Source organism: Staurois parvus, unplaced genomic scaffold (assembly GCF_062004578.1).
Source record: "Staurois parvus isolate SC_StPar_1 unplaced genomic scaffold, SC_StPar_1.0 ptg001122l, whole genome shotgun sequence".
NCBI classification, from domain to species: Eukaryota; Metazoa; Chordata; class Amphibia; order Anura; family Ranidae; genus Staurois; species Staurois parvus.
This window is the reverse complement of record NW_028318918.1, coordinates 667,056-693,970: the sequence shown is the minus strand read 5'-3', so window position 1 is coordinate 693,970 and position 26,915 is coordinate 667,056. Positions and strand designations below refer to the sequence as shown.

Here is a 26,915-nt window from a genome sequence, read left to right as displayed (position 1 = left end):
ACATTTTACAGTACAGAAGGAATGTGAGATATATATATTGGAATCTGAGTCTGGAAAACACGAGGTTCGGACCTCTGATGGAAGAACATTTGACAGACCAGACCTCCTTGAATGTGAATTGAATACCCGGGACATAGCAGTCCTAGCATGCTGTGCTGCACCTTTGCGCTTTGTTTGGTGTAGCACATGCTCGGTCGGCGTCCTTTGTTGCCAGGCAACGCTGTGTTGTGATCTGTACACTGGGATTCATGACGCCCTCTGACCTGGAAGTGGAAAGACAGGATTGTCTCCATTCTGCTTCCCTGCACCCTTCCATTGGGTCCCTTGATTTCAGCCTTCTCTCAGTAAGTGATCTGTGGTTTTTGCTTTGCATTGTTTATTTGGCTTTTTGTGTGAATGGTCATTTATAATCAGCAATTTATCAAAACTGGAGCAGCTGTGCACGGCAACCAATCAGCTTCTAGCTTTAGCTTGATCGGTTAAGCTTTAAAAATGAAAGATGGAAGCTGATTGGTTGCCGTGCACAGCTGCTGCACCTCCTGGCTGCTCCAGTCGTAGTAAATTCCCCTCGATGTGCGTTTTTGAGTAGTGGTTGCTAGGGGCAACGTGTTACGGAGGTTTACTCCCACCCGTATATGTTTACGTTTTTTTGTCTGCGCGACGGTGATGTCATGTGACCGACGGTGGGAATTTCACTGTATTCAGTGCCCGGTCATACTGGTGCGATTTGTGAATTGATATTGCACCTAATGAATGTAAATGTCAGTGTCTTCACCTGTGCGATTTGCTGCACCGCGATTTCTAAAGTAGTTCTTGCATTTCTTTTTTTCTGTAGTTTATTGCGATTTCACATATTAGAATATAATAGAAATCGCACTGAAAATCGCAAGAGATCATTAAAAATATTTACAAGTCGCAATAAAGTCTTCAGAAATTGCGCTAAAATTGCTCACAAATCGGGCAATTTTTAAATCGCAGCGGTATGACCAGTGACTACATGTTTGTGGGTGTATTCGGTCGCCTTGAGGGTTCATTCACACCATAAGGTGCATCTGAGTGTGCGTTTTTTTTTTTGTGCATTCCTGCGCATTTAGGGCAGCCTATATATTTCAATCGGCTGCCCTACACACGTGACGCACGCAAAAATCATGTCGAAGTTCTATACATTTAGAAGGCATGAACGTACGCAGATGCATGGGGGTGCTATTAGGAATTATTGGCACCCCCCACACATCTGGCAAATGCATGTGCATTCACGGCCGCCAAAACACACGATGCCACAATACCATGTGGTTTGGTACGGCATCATTTTAAGAATTAATGGCCACTATGGGCATCTGCCGACGGCAGCGCATTTTCGTACAATGTGGGAAAACACTGCGATTTTGCACACATTCCTGCCCCCAGGGGCGGACTGACCATTTGGAAACTCGGGCACTGCCCGAGGGCCCGGGGTCAGTAGGGGGCCCCATGAGATGCCCCTGGTACCTTTTTCATAGGCTTTTTTGAGTTTGGGCAAGGACACAGGGGCCCCATGATCCCCTATGTTCCCCTTACATCATGATCCTCAGAGTTCTCCTTTAAATCAGAATCAGCAGGGTTTCCCCTTACAGTGCAAGGGGTACCTCTTTTTTGATCCCCTATTGCCCCGGGGGCCCCATGAGTTGACAGTCCGCACCTGCCTGGACTACACCAGGCATGCACAAGTCCTGCGAAAGGGGGAATTGTGACTCAGAGAAATGCCAGTAAGGGCTCAGGGTTCATTCACACCTGTGCTAGTCCTCTGAAGAGCAATCTGAAGATCGTTTTTCAGCTTGGCAGCTAATTTTCCTGTTTTAACCTCTAAACGCCCGCACCACCGTACCGCGTTCACTTGAATGGGTCGCATTCACCCACCAAAATCGACAACAAGGGGTACACTACTATACTGACAGGAACATGCCCTGTGATTTCTAATGATAGCGTTTGTTGTTTTTATATTTTACGTTCTGTGTTTCCATCCTTCTATAAAGACATCTATGCAACTGTGAGAAGCCTCAGACTGAAGCTGCCATCCCCCCCCCCCGCCCCGCATACCTGTGGCATCTCAGGAATCAGGATTGAAGTTCCCATCATCGCACAAAGGTATGTTATGTGTGATTATATGAAATATTTCCCCCCCAATGTTTAAGCTGTACACTGACTACGTCACATTGTAGCAAAGTGTCATTTCTGCAGTGTTGTCAAATGAAAAGAGAGAATCAAATATTTACAAAGATGTGAGGGGGAGACTCACTTCTGGGAGATATTGTAAATACTTTTATATGTGTATAGGGGAATGCTGAGTACTTTGATGTAAAGGGGAACACTGCAGACTGTGATGTAAAGGGGAATTCTGATGTAAGAGGGTCTCTGGTCACCAGAGCCCCACTTAAACAAGAGTCCCCAGAGTTCCCCTTACATCAGAGTCCTCAGCGTTCTCCTTTAAATCAGAATCAGCAGGGTTTCCCCTTACAGTGCAAGGGGTACCTCTGCGAACTCTGATGTAAGGGGGACACTGCGGACTATGATGTAAAGGGGAAAACTGATGTAAGGTGGTCTTTGGTCACCAAAGCCCCCGCCCTTATATCACAGTCAGCAGCGTTCCCCTTTACATCAGGATCAGCAGTGTTCCCTCTTACTTCAGAGTTCCCCTTTACATCAGGGTCTGCAGAGGTCACATTGCACTGTGAGCCTGTCACACCTGCAACAGACGGCGGGCCGCCACGATCACCTCCAAGGTGACCACACCCTCCCCCGAGTCGTGCTCAATCACTGCAAGACTCGATTCGCCAATAGAGCCACTTGATCAGCTTCTGGAGACCAGGAGCCGGAGGAGGTAGTGGGGGGGATCTGTGTGCCAAAAGTTATGTCTGTTACCTGTCCCGTCTGGCAGCATCTGTTTTGGTGCCATCTGCACTAAGTTCACTGCAAGCAGCTCAGCTGTCTGTGACAGACCTTCATTTCCAGGACCCCTTGAGACAGCTGTTAAAAAAAAAAAAAAAAATCCTATAGACGGGCACCCCTTTAGGAAGGGCAGCTGTAGGCACATGCCTACAGTGCCTATTGGGAAATCCTGCCCTGATTATGAGGGAGTTTGCTAATAGATTTGCCGTAGGGAGTATTTATAAATGCACCTAGTTCATAAATCCACCATAGAGGGTATAATAAGGGCGCTGTGCTCATAAATTAGCAATGGGGATATTATAAAGGGCCTGGACTCATAGAGTGGCTAGAGGGGGCATTACAAGCGCTGGGCTCATAGATCAGCTATGGGGGTATGACGAAGTCCCTAGACTCATAGACTAACCATAGAGGGCATTATGAAGGTTTTGGGCTCATAGGTTTGCCAGTGGGAGTGTTTCTAAAGGTAATTAGTTCATAGATTGGCCATAGGGGGTATTATGAAGGTGTTGAACTCATAAATATGCCTGGAGATATTATGAGGGTTCTGGGTTCATAGATAGCTGGGGGGGGGGGGGTATTTTGAAGGTGCTGGGCTCATAGATCGACCGTAGGGACTATTACAAAAGTGCAGGGCTCATATATTGAGCTGAGGAGTAATATTAATTACAGGTACTATGGAGTCTCTGCGTTCATATATCATCCAAAAAGAGTATTATGAAAGTTCTGGGCCCACAGATTGACTGTAGGGGGGGCATTATTTATTAATATTTAATACATGTATTACAAAGCCACTGGGTTCATAGATCATCCACATGGAGTATTACGAAGCCACTGGGTTCATGGATCATCTACAGGGAGTATTACAAAGCCACTTGGTTCATGGATCATCTACAGGGAGTATTCTGAAACCACTGGGTTCATAGATCATCCACAGGGAGTATTACAAAGCCACTGGGTTCATAGATCATCCATAGGGAGTATTTATGAAACCACTGGGTTCATAGATCATTCATGAGAGTATTACGAAGCCACTGGGTTCATAGACCATCTTCAGGGAGTATTACGAAGCCACTGGGTTCATAGATCATCCACAGGGAGTATTACGAAGCCACTGGGTTCATAAATCATCCACAGGGAGTATTACAAAGCCACTGGGTTCATAGATCATCCACAGGGAGCATTACGAAGCCACTGGGTTCATAGATCATCTACAGGGAGTATTACGAAGCCTCTGGGTTCATAGATCATCCACAGGGAGTATTACGAAGCCACTGGGTTCATAGATCATCCACAGGGAGCATTACGAAGCCACTGGGTTCATAAATCATCCACAGGGAGTATTACAAAGCCACTGGGTTCATACATCATCCACAGGGAGCATTACAAAGCCACTGGGTTCATAGATCATCTACAGGGAATATTACAAAACCACTGGGTTCATGGATCATCCATAGGGAGTATTACAAAACCACTGGGTTCATAGATCATCCACAGGGAATATTACGAAGCCACTGGGTTCTTAGATCATCCACAGGGAGTATTACGAAGCCACTGGGTTCATAGATCATCCACAGGGAGTATTACGAAGCCACTGGGTTCATGGATCATCCACAGGGAGTATTACAAAGCCACTGGGTTCATGGATCATCCACAGGGAGTATTACATAGCCACTGGGTTCATAGATCATCCATAGGGAGTATTACGAACTCACTGGGTTCATGGATCATCTACAGGGAGTATTACGAAACCACTGGGTTCATAGATCATCCACAGTGAGTATTACGAAGCCACTGGGTTCTTAGTTCATCCACAGGGAGTATTATGAAGCCACTGGGTTCATGGATCATCCACAGGGAGTATTACGAAGCCACTGGGTTCATGGATCATCCACAAGGAGTATTACAAAGCCACTGGGTTCATAGATCGTCTACAAGGAGTATTACGAAACCACTGGGTTCATGGATCATCCACAGGGAGTATTACGAAACCACTGGGTTCATGGATCATCCACAGGGAGTATTACGAAACCACTGGGTTCATGGATCATCCACAGAGAGTATTGCGAAGCCGCTGGATTCATAGATCATCCACAGGGAGTATTACGAAACCACTGGGTTCATGGATCATTCACAGAGAGTATTGCGAAGCCGCTGGATTCATAGATCATCCACAGGGAGTATTACGAAGCCACTGGGTTCATGGATCATCTACAGGGAGTATTATGAAGCCACTGGGTTCATAGATCATCCATAGGGAGTATTACGAAACCACTGGGTTCATGGATCATCCACAGGGAGTATTACAAAGCCACTGGGTTCATAGATCATTCATGGGAGTGTTTTGAAGCCACTGGGTTCATAGATCATTCATGGGAGTGTTTTGAAGCCACTGGGTTCATAGATCATTCATGGGAGTGTTTTGAAGCCACTGGGTTCATAGATCATCCATAGGGAGTATTACGAAACCACTGGGTTCATAGATCATCCATAGGGAGTATTACGAAGCCACTGGGTTCATGGATCATCCATAGGGAGTATTACGAAGCCATTGGGTTCATAGATCATCCATAGGGAGTATTACGAAGCCATTGGGTTCTTAGATTTGCTAGAGATGATATTCTGATGCTGATATTATGAGCACAACCAATATTGACCAGAGGGGTATATAGATATTCGGTTCTGTATACACTAACAGCATTCTTTGGCCTTTTTTTCTTCTTTCTTTTTCCTGTTACATTTGTTACATTGTGTCTGATCTGTCACTTCCATCTGCTATGTCTTCTCACCGTCTACTTGGCAGGTCCCAGGCTGTACTGCGGGTGTGCGGGGGGGGGGGGGGGGGGATATTGTAGATGCTATTGATGGAGGTGTGATGACAGGGCATTGGTGAAGGGGTCAGATCACACCGTGTACAGAGAATGATATGGGCACATTAATTTCCGTACTTTTTCATTCTCATTCGGTGTGCCATCTAGTGATGGTGTGGTGCAGAGCGCCACTGAATAGGGCGCTGTATCTTCACACATGGTGCTGAGAAGATCAGAGATGCTCAGATTTTGACTTTGAAACACAAACTTATCCAGCAGTATGCCGTGTGTCTGCTAGCCCTGAAATTTGTATCACTGACACCCTACACTACCATAAAATAGGTTTTCATTTCTTTCATATTCCTTTCCTTCTGCAGAATGGCGACCACGGTTCTCGGTGTGGGCACAGGAGTGTTTGTGATCTCCGCCATCTGGGTTGTCACCTTGCTGCTGTGTGTTTTGTTGTCCCGCACATCTGGGGCGGCCCGGTAAGAGCATGCCTTGGGTTCTGGTTTATTGAACCCTTTAGAACATATTGATAGACCTAAGGCAGTGTGCAGTGCTGTTCTGCAATCAGCCTTTAGCATCAGTGGCCATCAGTGTGCTTCTGCCATCACAAATCTTCCTAAGAGAAGATGACCAGAGACTGTGGATGTGCTAGAGTAGATGGTCAGAGACTGTGGAGGTGCTAGAGACGATATTTAGAGAACCCAGACATGCTAGAGAGGATGGTCAGAGACTGTAGACGTACTAAAGTCTATGGTCAGAGACCATAGATATGCTAGAGTAGATGGTCAGAGACTGTGGAGGTGCTAGAGTAGATGGTCAGAGACTGTAGACATGCTATAGTAGATGGTAAGGGACTGTAGATGTACTAAAGTAGATGGTCAGAGACTGTAGACGTACTAAAGTAGATGGTCAGAGACTGTAGACGTACTAAAGTAGATGGTCAGAGACTGTAGACGTACTAAAGTAGATGGTCAGAGACTGTAGACGTACTAAAGTAGATGGTCAGAGACTGTAGACGTACTAAAGTAGATGGTCAGAGACTGTAGACGCACTAAAGTAGATGGTCAGAGACTGTAGACGCACTAAAGTAGATGGTCAGAGACTGTAGACGCACTAAAGTAGATGGTCAGAAACTGCAGACATGCTAGTGTACTAGGGATGATAGTTAGAGACCCCAGACTAGCTAGAGTAGATGGTCAGAGACTGCAGACATACTAGAGTAGGTGGTCAGAGACCGGGGATGTGTAGAGATTTAGAGACCACAGAAACACTAAATTAGATGATCAGAGATTGCGGACATACTAGAGTATAAGGTTAGAGACTGCAGACATATTAGAGCAGATGGTCAGAGACTGTGACGGTGCTAGTGTAGATGGTCAGAGGCCACAGAAATGCTAGATTAGATGATCAGAGACTGCATATTTGCTAGAGTAAATGATCAAAGACTGTGGATGTGCTAGAGACGATAGTTAGAGACCCCAGACATGCTAGAGTAGATGGTCAGAGACTGTAGATGTACTAAAGTAGATGGTCAGAGACTGTAGACGTACTAAAGTAGATGGTCAGAGACTGTAGACAAGCTATAGTAGATGGTCAGAGACTGTAGACGTGCTATAGTAGATGGTCAGAGACTGTAGATGTGCTATAGTAGATGGTCAGAGACTGTAGATGTGCTATAGTAGATGGTCAGAGACTGTAGACGTGCTATAGTAGATGGTCAGAGACTGTAGACGTGCTATAGTAGATGGTCAGAGACTGTAGACGTGCTATAGTAGATGGTCAGAGACTGTAGACGTGCTATAGTAGATGGTCAGAGACTGTAGACGTGCTATAGTAAATGGTCAGAGACTGTAGATGTGCTATAGTAGATGGTCAGAGACTGTATACATGCTTGAGTAGATGGCCAGAGCCTACAAATATGCTAAATTAGATGGCCAGAGGCTGTCGAAGTGCTAGAGTACATAGTCAGAGACTGCAGACATACTAGGGATGATAGTTAGAGACCCCAGACAAGCTAGAGTAGATGGTCCAGGACTGCAGACATAGTAGAGTAGATGATCAAAGACTGTGGATGTGTAGATGGTCAATGACCAGAGAAATGCTAGATGAGATGGTCAGAGACTGCAGAGGTGCAAGAGTAGGTGGTCAGATACTACAGACATACTAGGGTAGAAGGTTTGAGACTGCAGATGTGCTGGAGTAGATATTCAGAGACTGCACACATAGAATAGAATAGAGACTGCGAATGTGCTAGAGTAGCTGACTGGCAATTGCAGATGTGCTGGAGCAGATGGTCAGAGACTGCTGATGTGCTATAGTAAGATGGTCAGAGAACGCAGACAACTAGAGAGGATGGTCAAAGACTGAGGAGGTGCCGGAGGAGATGGTCAGAGAATGCAGACATTTTGACATTCCTTTTGGCAACATCTATATATAAAAGTTCTGAGAAAAAATAATACAGAGAATAAAGTGTAAAAGGAATGAATGATACAGAAAGTGTAAAAGAACGAAACCCAACCGCTTACCTGGCAGAAGATGTCCTAGTGAAGATGTTCCTGGCCCTGACCAAGTACCTAGAGAGGGAAAACAATGACTACAGGCTGACAGAGCCCCGAGACCAGAACACTAAATACCAAAAGACTGCAGATTGGACACCAGAGAGACTTCACTTGTAGACCTCCAGGACCTCTCAGATGGTAGACCTCCAGGACCTCTCAGATGGTAGACCTCCAGAACCTCTCAGATGGTAGACCTCCAGGACCTCTCAGATGGTAGACCTCCAGGACCTCTCAGATGGTAGACCTCCAGGACCTCTCAGATGGTAGACCTCCAGGACCTCTCAGATGGTAGACCTCCAGGACCTCTCAGATGGTAGACCTCCAGGACCTCTCAGATGGTAGACCTCCAGGACCTCTCAGATGGTAGACCTCCAGGACCTCTCAGATGGTAGACCTCCAGGACCTCTCAGATGGTAGACCTCCAGGACCTCTCAGATGGTAGACCTCCAGGACCTCTCAGATGGTAGACCTCCAGGACCTCTCAGATGGTAGACCTCTAGGACCTCTCAGATGGTAGACCTCTAGGACCTCTCAGATGGTAGACCTCTAGGACCTCTCAGATGGTAGACCTCCAGCACCTCTCAGATGGTAAACCTACAGCACCTCTCAGATGGTAGACCTCCAGCACCTCTCAGATGGTAGACCTCCAGCACCTCTCAGATGGTAGACCTCCAGGACCTCTCAGATGGTAGACCTCCAGCACCTCTCAGATGGTAGACCTCCAGCACCTCTCAGATGGTACAATGGTGGTCAATGTGGTTCCATCTTTCTACATCCCACTGATGTGAGGAGTTCTGTACCTTTTTGCTCTTACAGATTGCTGAGTATTGTATTCTTCATCCTGGCGCTGATCGTCACTCTGGTTCTGATCTTCTTCCCGCGAGCGAGTGAGACTTCCACTGCGCAGAAGGAGTTTCAGGTATTCGGTTGGGTGGTGTGTGCACATCGAGAATATTGTCATACTGCCAATTGGTTATTGCTAGTAACAAAAGGAAATGTCTACACCTTTACCTGAAACCCAAACCAGCTTGTCCGAGGAGCTGACTCTTCGCAGACAAAGTCACCAGACAAATTAGCTTAGTTGCGGCCTAGATCCAATTGAATCTAGGGGGGTGCTGGGGTGGGCTACATCGCCCTCCCCCCGACTTCAGTCATGGTTGTGCCCCCCTTCTCAGGCTGGTCTTTCCATTGACGCTGTGCCTGGTCACTGAGTGCCTTCCCCCACCCCCGTACTCACGGCTGGAACAAGGGGAGAGCAGCCTGCAAAGGAGAAATGACAGGAGAGCGGTGGGAGGTGCAGGCTGTGCTCTCCTCTCCTGTCAGTGGATTGATCCTCCATAAAGCAGATGACACAGGATCGCTCTGACATCGGCATGTTCAGCATTTGATTCATTTCCTGGCTCCCTGCTGCTGAGAGATGAGCAGCTATTGGAGGAGATAGGTAGGTAATCCAACTGTGCACAGCCCGGTCCAAGAGTGATCCTGTGTCATCTGCAGTATGGAGGATCGCTTTGCTGGCAGGAGTGAAAGCACAGCCGACACCTCTACCTGATTTATCGGCTTTAGGTTCAGGGGGGACTTACAGGCCAGGGGGGGCTGTACACAATGAAAGGAGGGGTAACAATCATTTGTACTGAGATGAGAGGTTTGCGCAGGAGGGGGGTGGGGGCTATTTGTGCTGGGAAGGGTAATAGTGATGATGGGGGGGTGGGTGGATTTGTGGTAGGAGAAGGAATGGGGGGATATGTGCTAGGAGTAGGAGAGAGGTTGGGGGGGATTTGAGCTAAAGGGTGGGGGATTTGGGTAAGGTGGGAGGATTTTATGCTGGGAAGGGTAATTTGGAGGGGTTTTAGCTAGAGGAGGGATTTTATGAAATGTGTCCTAGGTGGGGGGATTGGGGAGGGGGGGATTTGTGCTAGGAGGGGGGATTGGAGGGGGGGTTGTGTTAGGAGGGGATTGGGGGAATTTGTGCTAGGAGAGAGGATGGGGGGATTTCTGTTAGGAGGGGAGCTGGGGGTGCAATTTGTGCTAGGAGAGGGGATTGGGGGAAATGTGTTAGAAAGGGGGGATTGGGGGGTAATTAGTACTAGGAGGGGGGGAATTTGTGCTAGGAGAGGGGATTGGGCAGTTGTGCTAGGGTGGGGGATTTGGGGGGAATTGGTGCTAGGAGAGGGCGATTGGGATGGAGAATTGGGGGGGGGAGGGGGATAATTGTGCTAGGGTGGGAGATTGTGAGGGGTTCTGCTAGCAGGAGGGATTTGGGTGGGGAAGGAGGATTTGTGCTGGGAAGGGTATTTAGAGGGGGTTGTGCTAGGAGGGGGGATTTGGGGGAGAGGATTTGTGCTAGGGTGGAAATTTTGAGGGAAAAGAGAATGCGTGCTGGGGGGGGGGGGGGTGAAGTAGAACTACAGGTGAAGTTTTTTTAATTTTTTTTTTTTTTTTTTTTTTTATGGGAGGGTGGGGGTTGCATGTAGCTGGTCTTCCCCAAGGTGCAAGTTAGTCAAGCACCGCCCTGGTGACAGGTCCTCTTTATGGTGAGATCTGGACTCTTTTAGACCTCAGACCTCTCCTCTGGCCTCCAATGCAGCCACAGACACAGAACAGTCTGACTGGCTGATTCCTTGGCCGTTTAATTGCCAGGTAAACGAAGAACCGAAACTGGAAGTGAAGAAATCCTCATTGCTTCCGGTTTCTGGGGTCATAGAAAGGGAGGAACAACATCAGTCTTTCTCTCTCTCTGTGTTAATGTTGCTTACAGAGCCTTACTCGTAGATATGAACTTACGCGTTTCGGCTTACAGAGCCTTACTCGTAGATATGAACTTACGCGTTTCGGCTTACAGAGCCTTACTCGTAGATCTGAACTTGCGCGTTTCGGCTTACAGAGCCTTACTCGTAGATATGAACTTACGCGTTTCGGCTTACAGAGCCTTACTCGTAGATATGAGCTTGCGCGTTTCGGCTTACCAAACCTTACTCATAGATATGAACTTACGCGTTTCGGCTTACAGAGCCTTACTCGTAGATATGAACTTGCGCGTTTCGGCTTACAGAGCCTTACTCGTAGATATGAACTTGCGCGTTTCGGCTTACAGAGCCTTACTCGTAGATATCAACTTACGCGTTTCGGCTTACAGAGCCGTACACATAGATATGAACTTACGCGTTTCAGCTTACAGAGCCGTACTGATAGCTATGAGTAAGACTTTGTGAGCCGTGATCCATTAGCTTTCAGCTGTATTTTGGATCACTTGATTTTTAATAAATAAATTATCAGGGTGCATCAAGCTTCCCAAATCACACAAAGTGCCGCCCTTTATCCCATGTGACCTAAAGCCTAGGCAGCTATTCTACTTCTGTCCTCTAATAATCATGCAAAATAGATATGCAGTGAAAGCTGAATGCCAGTCTTACACAGGTGTATGGCTTCCTCTGATTTCACTGCACACTGCGAGCTTTTCACAATATGCATTAGTAGCTGCAGCAAGCCAGTGAGGGGTCCACCTCATTTCCTGGCTGGAGGACATCCAGCATCATCTTGCTTTTTCCTCCCCAGCAGACTCTGGCCCGCCCCTTTCATTAATCGGATTTTAATTCTTTCACTTGTAGAGTCTCTGCATTCATTACATGTGGGTATTACCTAGTGTGGTCTGCATGCAAATACATCATCTAGGAGCACCCAGTCACTCACCTATCCAGACATTCTGATATTTGCATAACTCCTCCCAAGAGCCTGCCCACTGCTTGCATCAGAGTTGAGGGCTCTTCGGAGGAGTATGAAGGCAGGGTGCTGTGATGTTTTCAAGAAGCTATGTACAGCCCCCTGCTGGCCACCCACCAGCCAGGATCTGCCTGCACTGCCTAGAGAAGTACAGAGACCCAGTGATGACAATAGTGACAATAGAAAGGTTGTATTGGCTATAGCTGCTGATTGATGGAAATTTTTGTCCCTCGTTCAACTTCTGTTGAGCAGGTGAACCCACACACAAATTCGACTGGCCAGCAGGAACCAGCTGAATTTCAAGCAGTGCACAGCCAGCTTTATAGGGCATATAGGGAGTATTATGTCCACAGTCTCTGACCATCTCTTGTATCATGTCTACAGTCTCTGACCATCTCTTGTATCATGTCCGCAGTCTCTGACTATCTCTTGTATCATGTCCACAGTCTCTGACCAACTCTTGTATCATGTCCGCAGTCTCTGACCATCTCTTGTATCATGTCTGCAGTCTCTGACCACCTCTTGTATCATGTCCACAGTCTCTGACCATCTCTTGTATCATGTCCACAGTCTCTGACCATCTCTTGTATCATGTCTACAGTCTCTGACCACCTCTTGTATCATGTCCACAGTCTCTGACCATCTCTTGTATCATGTCCACAGTCTCTGACCATCTCTTGTATCATGTCCACAGTCTCTGACCATCTCTTGTATCATGTCCACAGTCTCTGACCATGTCTTGTATTATGTTCTGTGATTCTGCGGGGTGCTTTATTCCTGGCGACTCTCTCTAGTCCACACTGCTCATGGGGAGCCACACAGCCTTAAATTACTATGATACCCCCCCCCCCATCCCTTGGTATACTAGACAGCAGGCCATTGTACGAGGGGTAGTAGTGATATAGACATACTCCATGTGATTTATCGTTCTTCTCTGAGAGCTAATTATGAGATTTGTGTCTGCATCTCCCTTTCCATCCTCCATGCAGCACAGCTCAATAGTCCATCCATAATACATGACTCCAGCTTTACCCGCCGAAGGCCCACTAATTGGCTAATTAGAAAAGCGAAGCGTCATGTGCGGACAAACACGCCGTCCACGGGAGACTCGTTCAGCGAGGAAGCCAAGGTCAGCCTTTCATGCGGGCGCATCCTCCTGACCTTTCTTGTTGTAGCAGCATGTTTGGCAGCTCCCTGGGGCCCGGCCGTGGCGGAGGATTGGTCTGACCGTCCCCTTTTATGTTCTCACACTCTGTTTCATGTCCACCAGCTGAAAAAAAAAAGGAACTTTTATTTGGCTGCTGTTCAAAAAATGTATTTGTCATCATTATGAGCCTGAAGGCGAATTTTCCAGTGTTTTCCCCGATCATAGCGGGATTAGAAGTTGTAGTTCGGTGTGTATGGGGGGCCAACTGTCACTTCTGAGTCCATCCCTACCACAGTGGTCTAGGGTGTGGTGTGTAGATACACTCGCTATACTTCCCTAGTGCTCAACCTGTGGCATGTGGCCCTTTGGTACTTTTTGTGTGTCCCTTGGGGCCCCTGCAGGCACTAACCTATTTCCCCCAGTGTTCTGTTATAGCAGTGATTTCTAGAAGTCTCCTGTGATGTGTCTCCAGTCTATGACTGTCTCCTGAAGCATGTTCTCGATCTCCAGTTCCTACAGCATGTTCACAGTCTCTAACTATCTCTTGTATCTTGTCTGCAGTCTCTGACGATCTCTTATATTATGTCTGCAGTCTATGACCATCTCCAGTAGTATTTCCTCAGTCTCTAACCATCTCCTGTATCATGTCTACAGTCTCTGACCATCTCCTATATTATGTCCACAGTCTCAGACCATCTCTTGTATCATGTCTGCAGTCTCTGACCATCTCCAGTAGTATTTTCACAGTCTCTGACCATCCCTTGTATCATGTCTGCAATCTTTGACCTTCAACTGTAGTATTTCCACAATCTCTTATATCATGTCCACAGTATCTGACCATCTTGTGTATTATGTCTATAGTCTCTGACCATCTCATGTATCATGTTTACATTCTCTGACCATCTCCTGTATCATGTCTACATTCTCTGACCATCTTCTGTATCATGTCTACATTCTCTGACCATCTTCTGTATCATGTCTACATTCTCTGACCATCTCCTGTATCATGTCTACATTCTCTGACCATCTTCTGTATCATGTCTACATTCTCTGACCATCTCCTGTATCATGTCTACTTTCTCTGACCATCTTCTATATTATGTCCAGAGTCTCTAACCATTTCCTGTACCATGTCTACAGTCTTTGACCATCTCCTGTATCATGTCTACAGTCTCTGACCATCTCCTATATTATGTCCACAGTCTCAGACCATCTCTTGTATCATGTCTACAGTCTCTGACCATCTCCTATATTATGTCTACAGTCTCAGACCATCTCTTGTATCATGTCTGCAGTCTCTGACCATCTCCAGTAGTATTTCCACAGTCTCTGACCATCTCTTATATCATGTCCACAGTCTCTAACATCTCTTGTATTATGTCCACAGTCTCTGATCATCTCCTGTATTATGTCCACAGTCTCTGACCATCTTGTGTATTATGTCTATAGTCTCTGACCATCTCTTGTATCATGTCCGCAGTCTCTGACCATCTCTTGTATCATGTCTACAGTCTCTGACCATCTCTTGTATCATGTCTACAATCTCTGACCATCTCTTGTATCATGTCTGCAGTCTCTGACCACCTCTTGTATCATGTCTGCAGTCTCTGACCACCTCTTGTATCATGTCTGCAGTCTCTGACCATCTCTTGTATCATGTCTGCAGTCTCTGACCACCTCTTGTATCATGTCTGCAGTCTCTGACCACCTCTTGTATCATGTCTGCAGTCTCTGACCATCTCTTGTATCATGTCTGCAGTCTCTGACCACCTCTTGTATCATGTCTGCAGTCTCTGACCACCTCTTGTATCATGTCTGCAGTCTCTGACCACCTCTTGTATCATGTCTACAGTCTCTGACCACCTCTTGTATCATGTCTACAGTCTCTGACCACCTCTTGTATCATGTCTACAGTCTCTGACCACTTCTTGTATCATGTCTACAGTCTCTGACCATCTCCTGTATCATGTCTGCAGTCTCTGATCATCTCTTGTATGATGTCTGCAGTCTCTGATCATCTCTTGTATCATGTCTGCAGTCTCTGACCATCTCTTGTATCATGTCTGCAGTCTCTGACCATCTCTTGTATCATGTCTGCAGTCTCTGACCATCTCTTGTATCATGTCTGCAGTCTCTGACCATCTCTTGTATCATGTCTGCAGTCTCTGACCATCTCTTCTATCATGTCCATAGTCTTTGGAACTTCTGCCTTTCTTGCCTAGCTGAGAATTGTATTTTGCCGAATCCATGCATGAGCAAATGTGATGAAGGGCTCTGCCTGTCCTTCAGTACCCAGCAGAGACAGAACTTTGTGTTCAGTCAACGACCAAACTAAAGAACCGGCGTGTGCAGACCGAACATCATTTCCTGCACCTCCCTAATAGCACCACAGTCACACACCCGTACATACGCGGATCTACCGCAGGTCGCAGAGGATGAGCAGAGAGCTGCGGCACAACTCCACCAAAGATGGAGGAGCCAGTCAGAGGGTCAGAACCAGCAGTGATGGGACTGGAGTTCCTCTTTAAACACCAATTATCCATAGCAGCTTCTATACTTCTACCCTGACAGGTTCCATGGGAAAGGTAATCATTGGAGAATGGCCCCGGGGGGGTTCTGTAACAATTCCTTACATCACTCTGATGTTCAACACTCAGAAAATGATTTTTTGGCACCTTTATCATGGCTCTCGTTATTATTCATCGTTAATTTATATAGCGGCTTTATCTCCTGTGCCTGTTTATTAGGTAAGTGTTACAAATAGGTATGAATCACACAGAGAATACAAAGCCCCAAATATATAAAGTGAAGCCAGGAGCAGAGGAGAGGCTAGTAAATGGAATGGGCTCTTTTATATTAGCTGTTGGGAAGGGTTGAGCTGCATTTTTACCACCCTTCAACCACGCCCCATTATAGCCGGAAAAGCAGCGGGCGGGGGTATACACATACCCCAGCAGGGATCATACCCCTATGTCCTGTTTGGCGGGCACTACCCGCTGAATGAGTCGCATTCAAATGAATGGAGCTATGCTGCAACCACGTACAATGCACGCGATTGTGCCGCGGTGGTCCACATTTTGGGGGTTAAAACAGACGTGAAGAGGCAATACAATGTTTCTTCACTGCCTGACAAATGCTATCTGAAGAGCAATCAGGATTTGCTTTAGGGTCAGTTCACACTATAGACAGGGGTGTATTTACCACAAGGCATTTGCCTAGGGCGGCATTTTTTCAGGGGGGTGGCATCATTTTTCTTCCCCCAAAAGAAGGGATGGAAGAAGGGACACACACAGGACGGGGACCAGGTGGGATCTGAGAGAGGCTGCGGGCTGCTTGATGGTGTATGCAGAGCCTGATTCTTGTTCCCGGGGATGTCCGGAGCCGTGAAGGTGAGTGTCTTCTCTCTCGCCAGGGTGGGGGGTTGCCAGTGTATGGGGCGGTGGTAGTGGAAGGCTCTCTCGGGTGGAGCGGGGGTTCTGGGATGGGGTGTTGTTGGTCAATGTCAGGCTCTTATCGTGGGGAAGGGGGGTGTTTGTCAGGGTCTCTCCGTGGGAGGAGCCATTTTTTTTGTTGCCTAGGGCAGCATGAAACCTAATTACACCACTGACTATAGACACGCAGTCCAGATGCGTTCCGGATGCGTTTTTGCATGCACGTTTTTTGGCACGTTCTGATGCGTTTTTGACGCATTCCAGTGCGTTTTTATGCATTCCAGTTCATTTTGTCCCATCTTTTTCTTAAATTTAAATAGAGACATGTGCGTTCCAGTGCATTTTTGGTGCGTTCTGGTGCAATCCAGTGCATTTTTGGTACGTTCTGGTGCAATCCAGTGCATTTTTGGTGCGTTCTGGTGCAATCCAGTGCATTTTTGGTGCAATCCAGTGCATTTTGTGGTGCGTTCTGGTGCAATCCAGTGCATTTTTGGTGCAATCCAGTGCATTATTGATGCATTTTACTGCATTCCAGTACAGTTCTGTGCATGAAAAAGGCAGACTGTTCTACTTTTTTTTTTCAGCAACCGGAACGCACTGGAACTGCAAGCACTGATGTAAGCTGCAATATATTTTTGGTTTTGGGTTTAATACTGCTTTAACAACTACCGGTAGTTTTGAGTTACCAAAAAAATGATGTGGCGCTAATACCAAAATATATATGAGCAACACACAAATATAAGTGGGAATTATAAGAACATATTTTCACATAAATAAGAAAGAAATGATAAATAATCAAAATAAGCAATATACCCAATTTTTGCTTTAATATACCCAAACCTCACAGGTGCTGCCTATAATGTGAGATATAAATGTGAAATGTGATCTCCCCGAGAGCAAAAAGGTGAATAACATAAATGAGAAATATAGCAAAATTGTCAGCAAAACGTGTGTAGATAAATCCTGATAAATTCTATGAGTGGTGAAAAAATATATCCAGAATAGTCCACAAAAGGGACTAATGTGCCCAAATTGACCCTAATTGGATCTATAAGTGATAGTGAACCATCCAAATAGTCCAAATGGGACTAAAACATCAAATGTGCTTCAGTTGAAATAAATGATGACTAACGCAGGTATTCGCATGCACAGAAAGTAATCCTCAACAAAACCAAAAGAAACAATTCAAATGAAATATCAAGCAGTGTCAATAAACAACACACACATAGCCGCATGTGTAAAGTGTATATAATAAATCACATGACATGAAAGTATAAAGTCACTAAAATTGCGTATAAAAAATTTAATAAGTAAAATAAATAAATGTCCAAAATAATGTAAAACCACCATATATTCAAATGGAACAAACACCCGTGAAGGTGGGTGATAGGTGTGTATGGTGATAGGAGGGTATCCACAGATGACTGAAATGCACGCTCACCTCCTTGCCTCGACCCACACAGGGCCAAAACACTTTTAGGATCACTACTCTGGATCCTTCATGTATGAGACTCCTCTGGAATCGCGTCACTCTCCCCGTGGTGGTCTCCCCCTCACAGACAGGCTTAAATGGTGGCAAACCTCCTCTCCCGGCAGATACGTGAGATGTGGCCAGTTATCTCATTAACCACATGCCGCCCAGCCACTGTAGAAATACAGCGGCAGGGCGGCACGGCTGGGCAAAACCAAGAGTGTTTTTAAAACAGGTAGGGGGCGCGTGCGAGGCGCGCCGCCGCCCTACCTGTCCCGCCGATCACGGCCACGGGTGTCAGTCGCCGGGTAACAGCCGGTCATTACCGGCTATGTCCCGGTGATTAGCGGCAATCACTGACAGAGAGCACAGCTGCAGTAGCTGTGCTTTCTGTCAGTTCCCTGACAGCTCCTGACAGGCTGATCAATGCTCTAACCAAGATATCAGGACTGATATCAGGCTGATCAGGACAGAAGAGTTTATCTGTCCCGATCAGCGATGTTCCCTGCAGTACACACCCCACCCACTAGTAAAACACTCCCCTCACACAGTTAACCCTTTCACTGAATAATAAAGTTAACCCCTTCCTCCCCAGTGCCATTAGTACAGTGTCAGTGGGTTTTTTTTTTGCACTGATCACTGTATTGGTGTCACTGGGGATGTCAGTGACCCCAAGTCAGTTCCCCCCCAGTGTCAGAATGTCCGCCGCAGTCCCGCCATAAGTCGCTGATCGCCGCCATTATTAGATTAAAAAAAAATAAAAAATTCCAGTATCTTTCCCGCCATTTGTAAACGCTATAACTGTCACATAAACAAATTAATTTACACGTATTGGGTTTTTTGTAGCAAAGACATGTCGCAGAATGCATTTTGGCAGAAATTTATGACTAAATTTGATTTTTAAATTTTTTTTTACTGGACATGTTTTATAGCAAAAAGTCCAAAATATTGTTTTTTTTCCCTCAAAATTGTCGGCCTTTTTTTATAGCACAAAAAAATATAAACCACACAGGCGATCAATGACCACCGAAAGAAAGCTCTATTTGTGGGAAAAAAAAGGATGTAAATTTCATTTATGTACCGTATTGCATAACCGCGCAATTGTCCGTTAAACTAGCTCAGCACTGTATAGCAAAAAAATGGCGTAAATTGCAGTATCTATACCATAGTTTGTAGACGCTATAACGTTCACACAAAGCAATCAATATACACTTATTGGGATTTTTTTTACCAAAACCATGTAGCAGAATACATTTTGGCCTAAATTTATAACTAACTTTGAGTTTACTATATATTTTTTATAGCTGAAAGTAAAAAATATAGTTTTTCTTCAAAATTTTTGGTCTTTTTTTGTTTATAGCGTGAAAAATAAAAAGTGCACAGATGATCAAATACCGCCGAAAGAAAGCTCTATTTGTGTGAAAAAAGGACGTAAATTTAGTTTGGGTGCAGCATTGCATGACCGCGCAATTATCAGTTGAATTAGTGCAGCGCCGAGTAGCAAAAAGAGGCGTGGTCAGGAAGGGGGGTAAATCCTCAGGAGGGCGAGGGGTTATAGGACACAAGTAAAAGCTCTCATAGCATAATACCATTTATTGTAAAGAAGTAAAGCAACAAATCTTCCAAAATATACACTCACATTTTCCTATATCTTGGTTAGAGCATTGATAGGAAAAACCTCATGTTCTGGGTGTAGTTGCATGGGTGTACAAAGATGGCGTCCGAACCGGAAGTGTGTCACAGCGTGCCTACGCGTTGCGTCACGTTGGTCACATGACTTCCTCAGGGCTTTGAATTGCTTTGTGAGTTACCCCGGTTCACATCTGTGCGGGTGGTGCCACTGTGGATCCGCACAAAAATCCGTGCAGACGCACCACCTGCACAGAGGAATGCGGACCCGCGGGCAAGTGCCATTAATTCTAATGGCACGCCGCCCGCACTGGAAATCGCAATCGTACTGGGAACCTCAGTTCCCGTGCGGGCTGCATTTTCCGAAGAAGTGCAGGGACTTCTTCCCTGCATGTCCCGGGGCACAGAAGTCCAATTAAATGAATGGGCTCTCGTGCCAGCACAAAACATGTCCCGCAGGAACGCGGAGATGTGAACCTAGCCTTCCACCCCGGTCACACCGAGTGCGACTTTCCATGCGATTTGCCATGCCATGCGAGTTGCAAATCGCATGGCAAGTCGCACCCTATTGTCCGCACTTAAAGCCGTCACATCGGTGCGCTTCCAACTTGGTCAGAGCCGCGCCAATTTCTAAAGTAGTGCCTGCGCTGCGTCGGGTGCGACTTGCGTAGATATCTGACAAATTGCACCTTAAGTCGGAATGACATCTGACTTTGAAATCGACCGATTTCACTGGAAGTCGCACGATTTCAAAGTCGGATCGGTGTGCCCGGGACCTTAAATGCCTGTGTACATCAGCCCCCAATGCGCGGTTGTCAGAATTACCTCCATCGTACAATGTATATGTTCTCTGCCCGATACAGATTGTGGACACGTTCTTCATCGGCCGCTATGTCCTGCTGTCCGTCATGAGCGTCATCTTCCTGGCCAGCGTCTTCCTGTCTCTGGTATACTATATTCTGGAACCCGTATACGCCAAACCCCTGCGGAGCCACTGATGTACCCCAAAGCAGCCAACGCGTTCTGTGATGTCGAGGTATTTTATTCATGTTATTATATTTATATTAATATATATATTGTGTGATACAAAATCATTTCTTGTACATACAGATGTGTTTTCCATAGGAACACAAAAGATTCTTTTTTTTTTTTCCGCACTAAGACTCTCTTTCCCGGCACCTATGAAGTCACAGTATGGATTTCAGCCCGGTGCGCTGAGCTCAAACCCCAATGAGAGCCCAGTCATTGCCTCGCTGGATGTAGGAAGCAGTGTAACAGAACCGGACCCTGACTGCACTAGGGTATTTCCGTTAGACTCCCGCTTCCTTGTCCGAACACAGATCCACGGACACCACCGCTGACCATACAAAACGAAACAGCACCAGATTTGTCTTAAAACAGGAAGTGGACTGCTTTATTTTAACATAGATACAAGATATATACACAGGGCGGGGAAATACACCCAGGAACAGGAAACACATCAGCAGCCTGTCCCATCAGGGGGAAGGGCTGCCGGAAATACCCCCCCCCCCCACCAAGCCAGTACAAACACATATACCATACTAGTTTACTCCCAAGCAAGACACACAATAGAACAATGGGATACACCTTGTGGCAGTAGACAATACACAAACCCATACATCCCATATTAGTTTTGCTCCCAAGCAAGACACACAATAGAACAATGGGATGTAGCCTCATGGCAGTGAACAATGAACACCCCCCCACCCCAATATTAGAACATTCCACCTGTACCCCTAACAGGCACAGGATGACTTACACATAATAGGGATATGGGGAGCTGAGACAGGGGTCTCCCCACCTCTCCAAAGGGGGCTGTGTTCCATGGGCCCCCCACCCACAGTGACTCCCGTCACAAACAGCTACAGCTCAGCCGCCGCAGGCATGACGCTAGGTGTTTTCTCATCCATTCACCAACTCACTGGACTTCATGTGTTTATATGTTTTTAGTAATTCTTGTTTTCAGAGATTACTGTATTGTTTACATTGATGTTGTTTTATAACATACACAACCGATTTGTCACTTTATTTGTGCTTATCCATTCACTATTGAACTTGTCACTTTGCTGACACTTGTTGTTCACCAATTTTGCGCAGATTTAAATTTTTGCGTATTATGCACTTTGTCACTTCATTTTTAGCGCTGCATATATATTTTATGTTCTATTTGAAGATTGAGGGATTCATCCTTTATGCTAGCAGCTACCTTTAGTTGTTTTGTGCGCTCACTCTTATTACTTGTTTTTATATGGATTTGCGCTCTGATGGTCCGTTTTGTTGGGTATATTTCTTGGCAGTCAGGGAAAAGGTTTGTCTTGTGCTGCCCCCTCTCCGGCAGCAATGTTGGGGATGTTTAAAAGCTACTTGTCTGGTGGGCCGCCATTGCTGATTTCCTTTTGAAGATATTCGTATTTGCTAAGCCAAGACCCGGAGCGAGAATGCAGCATGGGAAGGTAGAAGTCCTGGCCTGCACCCTTCTTGTCAGTCAGTGGCTCTTTTTTTTTTTTTTTAATGTTGTCCTCTGAAGGGCAGTCTGTAGGGCAGGGGTCTCCAATCATTCTAAACAAAAAGGCCAGTTTATTGTTCTTTAGTCTGTGGGGGGCCAGACTATGGGATAGATAATGCCCCAGGGTCAATCTACATATTGGCTCAGGCTTGGTGGTCAGTGTGGCTCGTTCTTGTGTTCAGTAGGAGAAATAGTGTCCCATCATTAAAATCAGTGGGAGGAATAGGGCCCCATCGTTGGTGTCAGTGGCAGGACTAGTGCCCCATCATTGGTATCAGTGGGAGGAATAGTGCCCCATCATTGGTATCTGGGAGGAATAGTGCCCCATCATTGGTGTCAGTGGAAGCAATAGTGCCCCATCATTGGTAGTAGTGGAGGAATAGTGCCCCATCATTGGTATCAGTGGGAGGAATAGTGCCCCATCATTGGTAGTAGTGGAGGAATAGTGCCCCATCATTGGTATCAGTGGGAGGAATAGTGCCCCATCATTGGTGTCAGGAATTGTGCCCCATCATTGGTATCAATGGGATGAATAGTGCCCAATCATTGGTGTCCGTTGGAGGAATAGTGCCCCATCATTGGTATCAGTGGAAGGAATAGTGCCCCATCATTGGTATTAGTGGGAGGAATAGTGCCCCATCATTGGTGTCAGTGGCAGGACTAGTGCCCAATCATTGGTGTCAGTGGCAGGACTAGTGCCCCATCATTGGTGTCCGTGGCAGGACTAGTGCCCCATCATTGGTGTCAGTGGCAGGACTAGTGCCCCATCATTGGTGTCAGTGGCAGGACTAGTGCCCAATCATTGGTATCAGTGGGAGGAATAGTGCCCCATCATTGGTGTCAGTGGGAGGAATAGTGCCCCATCATTGGTGTCAGTGGGAGGAATAGTGCCCCATCATTGGTGTCAGTGGGAGGAATAGTGCCCCATCACTGGTGTCAGTGGGAGGAATAGTGCCCCATCACTGGTGTCAGTGGGAGGAATAGTGCCCCATCACTGGTGTCAGTGGGAGGAATAGTGCCCCATCATTGGTGTCAGTGGGAGGAATAGTGCCCCATCATTGGTGTCAGTGGGAGGAATAGTGCTCTATCATTGGTATCAGTGGGAGGAATAGTGCCCCATCATTGGTATCAGTGGGAGGAATAGTGCCCCATCATTGGTATCAGTGGGAGGAATAGTGCCCCATCATTGGTATCAGTGGGAGGAATAGTGCCCTATCATTGGTGTCAGTGGGAAGAATAGTGCCCCATTATTGCTTTAGTGGGAGGAATAGTGCCCCATCATTGGTATCAGTGAGAGGAATAGTGCCCCATCATTGGTGTCAGTGGGAAGAATAGTGCCCCATTATTGCTTTAGTGGGAGGAATAGTGCCCCATCATTGGTGTCAGTGGGAAGAATAGTGCCCCATTATTGCTTTAGTGGGAGGAATAGTGCCCCATCATTGTTAGTGGGAAGAATAATGCCCCATCATTGGTATCAGTGGGAGGAATAGTGCCCCATCATTGGTGTCAGTGGGAGGAATAGTGCCCCATCATTGGTGTCAGTGGGAGGAATAGTGCCCCATCATTGGTATCAGTGGGAGGAATAGTGTCCCATCATTGGTGTCAGTGGGAGGAATAGTGCCCCATCATTGGTGTCAGTGGGAGGAATAGTGCCCCATCATTGGTGTCAGTGGGAGGAATAGTGCCTCATATCAGTAAGAAGGGCTGGATAAAGGAGTGCAAAGGGCTGCAGTTTGGAGGCCATTGCTGTAGTGGATGCTTTTCAGAGGGCATTTGACAGGCAACCGGTAGGCATTACACCTCTTGCTCACCACCCGTATTAAACCCTCAATGTGCAGTTGTGGTATGGCGCCATTCACTAGGTGAATAGGTCACATTCAGTGAGTGGTGATGCCCACCAGATGCTGCAGGGGGTATATGTCTTGCTGGGAAGCCTCAAAGCCAAGGCTCATGTGCAGCCCCATCTGGCTGCCTGTGAAGTTTAAGTGGGGGCTGTAAAACACAGTTCAGACTCCTGTTTTTACCATCCCTAACCACAACTGCAAACGTAGCATATATCTTTTGCCATTTGTCTCGTGTCATGTATGACCCAAACTTGGACCAAATCCAAAGTAAGCTGTCCTCATGTGGCCATATTGGGTCAATGATGTCACCAACCTCCTTGCCCATATTCCACCTTGCAAGGGTGTGGACAAAGAATGCAAGCTTGGCTGCCACCTCCTGGTAGTGGAGGAGCCAATGCCACTGTGAACCATGTAGTTGGAAGACGCATCTTCCTCCCGCATACCTGTCATACCTGACTTTGGTGTGGGAATTGCTAGTGTAGCGGCCCCCCCAAGAAGCTGCTGGTGAGCTTGCTTCCTTTCCCCCTGTTAAAGAGCAGTTGCCTCCTTCGATATCCACTGGGCACTCTTCAGTGAAGAAGACACAGAGTCACACCACCAAAGGACAGCTGGACACTTCTCACCCAACTTCCTCCAGGCACTTTCCAGTGAGCTTCTCCAGACCCAAAATGATTCCAGGTCTAGGCTTTAAAAATAGGCCTTGCAGCTAAGACTCCAGCTGGGACCTCAATGTCTTCTAGGTGGCACCTAATAATCCTTTTCAGGGGTCTCCTCCTGCAGTACTGGACCCAGGATTTCTCTCACTCTGCTTCTAGTCTTAGTCTATTTAGGGGCTCTCCAGCCACCTACTGGGCACTCCAACCCCCCCGCCCACTCTGTTCCTCCTCCCACTATGATTCTAGAATCCTCGCGTTGCATTTTTAATGCGGTTTTGAGTCACATGTCTTGTAAAAAAGTTGCTGGCTCATAGTCTCCGTTCTAATTCATCCCAAAGGTGTTCTATGGGGTTGAGGTCAGGACTCTGTGCAGGACAGTCAAGTTCCTCCACCCCAAACTGGCTCCTCCACGTCTTTATGGACCTTGCTTGTGCACTGGTGCTCAGTCATGTTGGAACAGGAAGGGGCCATCCCCAAACTCTTCCCACAAAGTTGGGAGCATGAAATTGTCCAAAATGTCTTGGTATGCTGACACCTTAAGAGTTTCCTTCACTAGAAGTAGGGGGCCAACCCCTGAAAAACAGCCCCACACCATAATCCCCCCTCCACCAAACTTTACACTTGGCACAATGCAGTCAGGCAATTACCGTTCTCCTGGCCACTGCCAGACCCAGACACGTCCATCAGATCGCTAGACAGAGAAGTGTGATTGGTCACTAGAGTCCAGTGGCGGTGTGCTTTACACCACGGCATCCGACGATTTGCATTGCACTTGGTGATGGAAGGCTTGGATGCAGCTGCTCAGCCATGGAAGCCCATTCCATGAAGCTCTCTACACACTGTTGTTGGGCTCATCTGAGGCCACACCAAGTTTGGAGGTCTTTAGCTATTGACTCTGCAGACAGTTGGCGACTTCTGCGCACTGTGTGCTTCAGCATGCGCTGACCCCGCCCTGTCATGTGACGTGGCCTACCACTTGGTGGCTGAGTTGCTGTTGTTCCCAGTGGCTTCCACTTTGTTATAATCCCACTAACAGTTGAGCGTGGAATATTTAGTAGCCAGGAAATGTCACAGATGGACTTATTGCACAGATGACCACCTATCACGGGACCACGCTTGGAGTCACTGAGCTCCTGAGAGCGACCCATTCTTTCACCAGTGTTTGTAGAAGCAATCTGCATGTCTAGGGGCTTGATTGTATACACCTGTGTCCATGGAGGGGATTGGAACACCTGAATCCCATGACTGGGAGGGCAGGGCCAATACTTTTGTCAATATAATGTATGTGTAAAGTGCTACGTAAATTTTCGGTGCTATATATGTATCTGTAATAAAATAATAAGAGAATAGTCTGTATTTTCAGTTTTCTGTATGGAAATATCACCAACTCTATATATGTCTAATCATTGTTTTTTATTATGAACTTCTAGGTAAACGTCTTTCTGTCTCCTGAGGAACCAGATTGTGAGTCTATGAAACGCGTCGAGAAGGCTTCCCTCTTTCTACTGCTGGAATCTAGGTTTATGGAATATCATAGTAGGTATATATTGAGTGTAGTTGTGGTGGAGCGGGCTTTGTGTAGGGAGAAGATTTGTTGGACGCACTTCAAAATGGTCTGTTAACCTTCAATGGATGTATATTTTTATATTCTATGATTTTTTTTAAGAGTTTTTGATTAATAAAAATATATTTTATGATATTTATTGTCTGTATGGATATGTCACTCTAGCACCTTAAAGGTCCCGTTTGTATCCCATGATGAGACCTAAGTTATAGGACATTTCCAGTATTATTTATTTCAGGTACTTATATAGAGCCATCAATTTACACAGCGCTTTACATATATATTGTACATTCACATCAGTCCCTAACCCTCAAGGAGCGTACAATCTAAGGTCCCTAACTCACATTCTTTGGGAGAGTGCATGTGATCAGCACAGGGCCAATCAGCATTGTCCAGACAGAGGGTTAGGGGTCCTGCAGCCTCAGGACAATCAGAGGATAATGAAGCGTATATAATGAATGCAGGGTCCGGGGAGACCAGATCTAGTGAATGCGGGGTCCGGGGAGACCAGATCTAGTGAATGCAGGGTCCGGGGAGACCGGATCTAGTGAATGCAGGGTCCGGGGAGACCGGATCTAGTGAATGCAGGGTCCGGGGAGACCGGATCTAGTGAATGCAGGGTCCGGG

General features: G+C 46.5%; 1 protein-coding gene across 1 annotated transcript; it reads left to right on the top strand.

The window, feature by feature from the left end:
• Window positions 1-245: 245 nt before the first annotated feature.
• TMEM218 (transmembrane protein 218) lies at window positions 246-26,423 on the top strand. The gene is made up of 6 exons (XM_089658993.1): window positions 246-344; window positions 2,013-2,124; window positions 6,110-6,220; window positions 9,116-9,218; window positions 20,561-20,733; window positions 26,155-26,423. Exons 3-5 carry the CDS (start codon window positions 6,111-6,113, stop codon window positions 20,693-20,695), a joined length of 348 nt encoding a protein of 115 aa, XP_089515119.1. The 5' UTR covers window positions 246-344; window positions 2,013-2,124; window position 6,110; the 3' UTR covers window positions 20,696-20,733; window positions 26,155-26,423.
• The last annotated feature ends 492 nt before the right edge of the window (window positions 26,424-26,915 follow it).

What these genes read in the sequence shown, in the direction of transcription:
- TMEM218 (XM_089658993.1), top strand. Translation starts at nt 6,111, where the DNA reads ATGGCGACCACGGTTCTCGGTGTGGGCACAGGAGTGTTTGTGATCTCC. An exon ending in CGCACATCTGGGGCGGCCCG is followed by an intron (nt 6,221 to 9,115) that starts GTAAGAGCATGC and finishes TTGCTCTTACAG; the next exon opens with ATTGCTGAGTATTGTATTCT. An exon ending in CTGCGCAGAAGGAGTTTCAG is followed by an intron (nt 9,219 to 20,560) that starts GTATTCGGTTGG and finishes TGCCCGATACAG; the next exon opens with ATTGTGGACACGTTCTTCAT.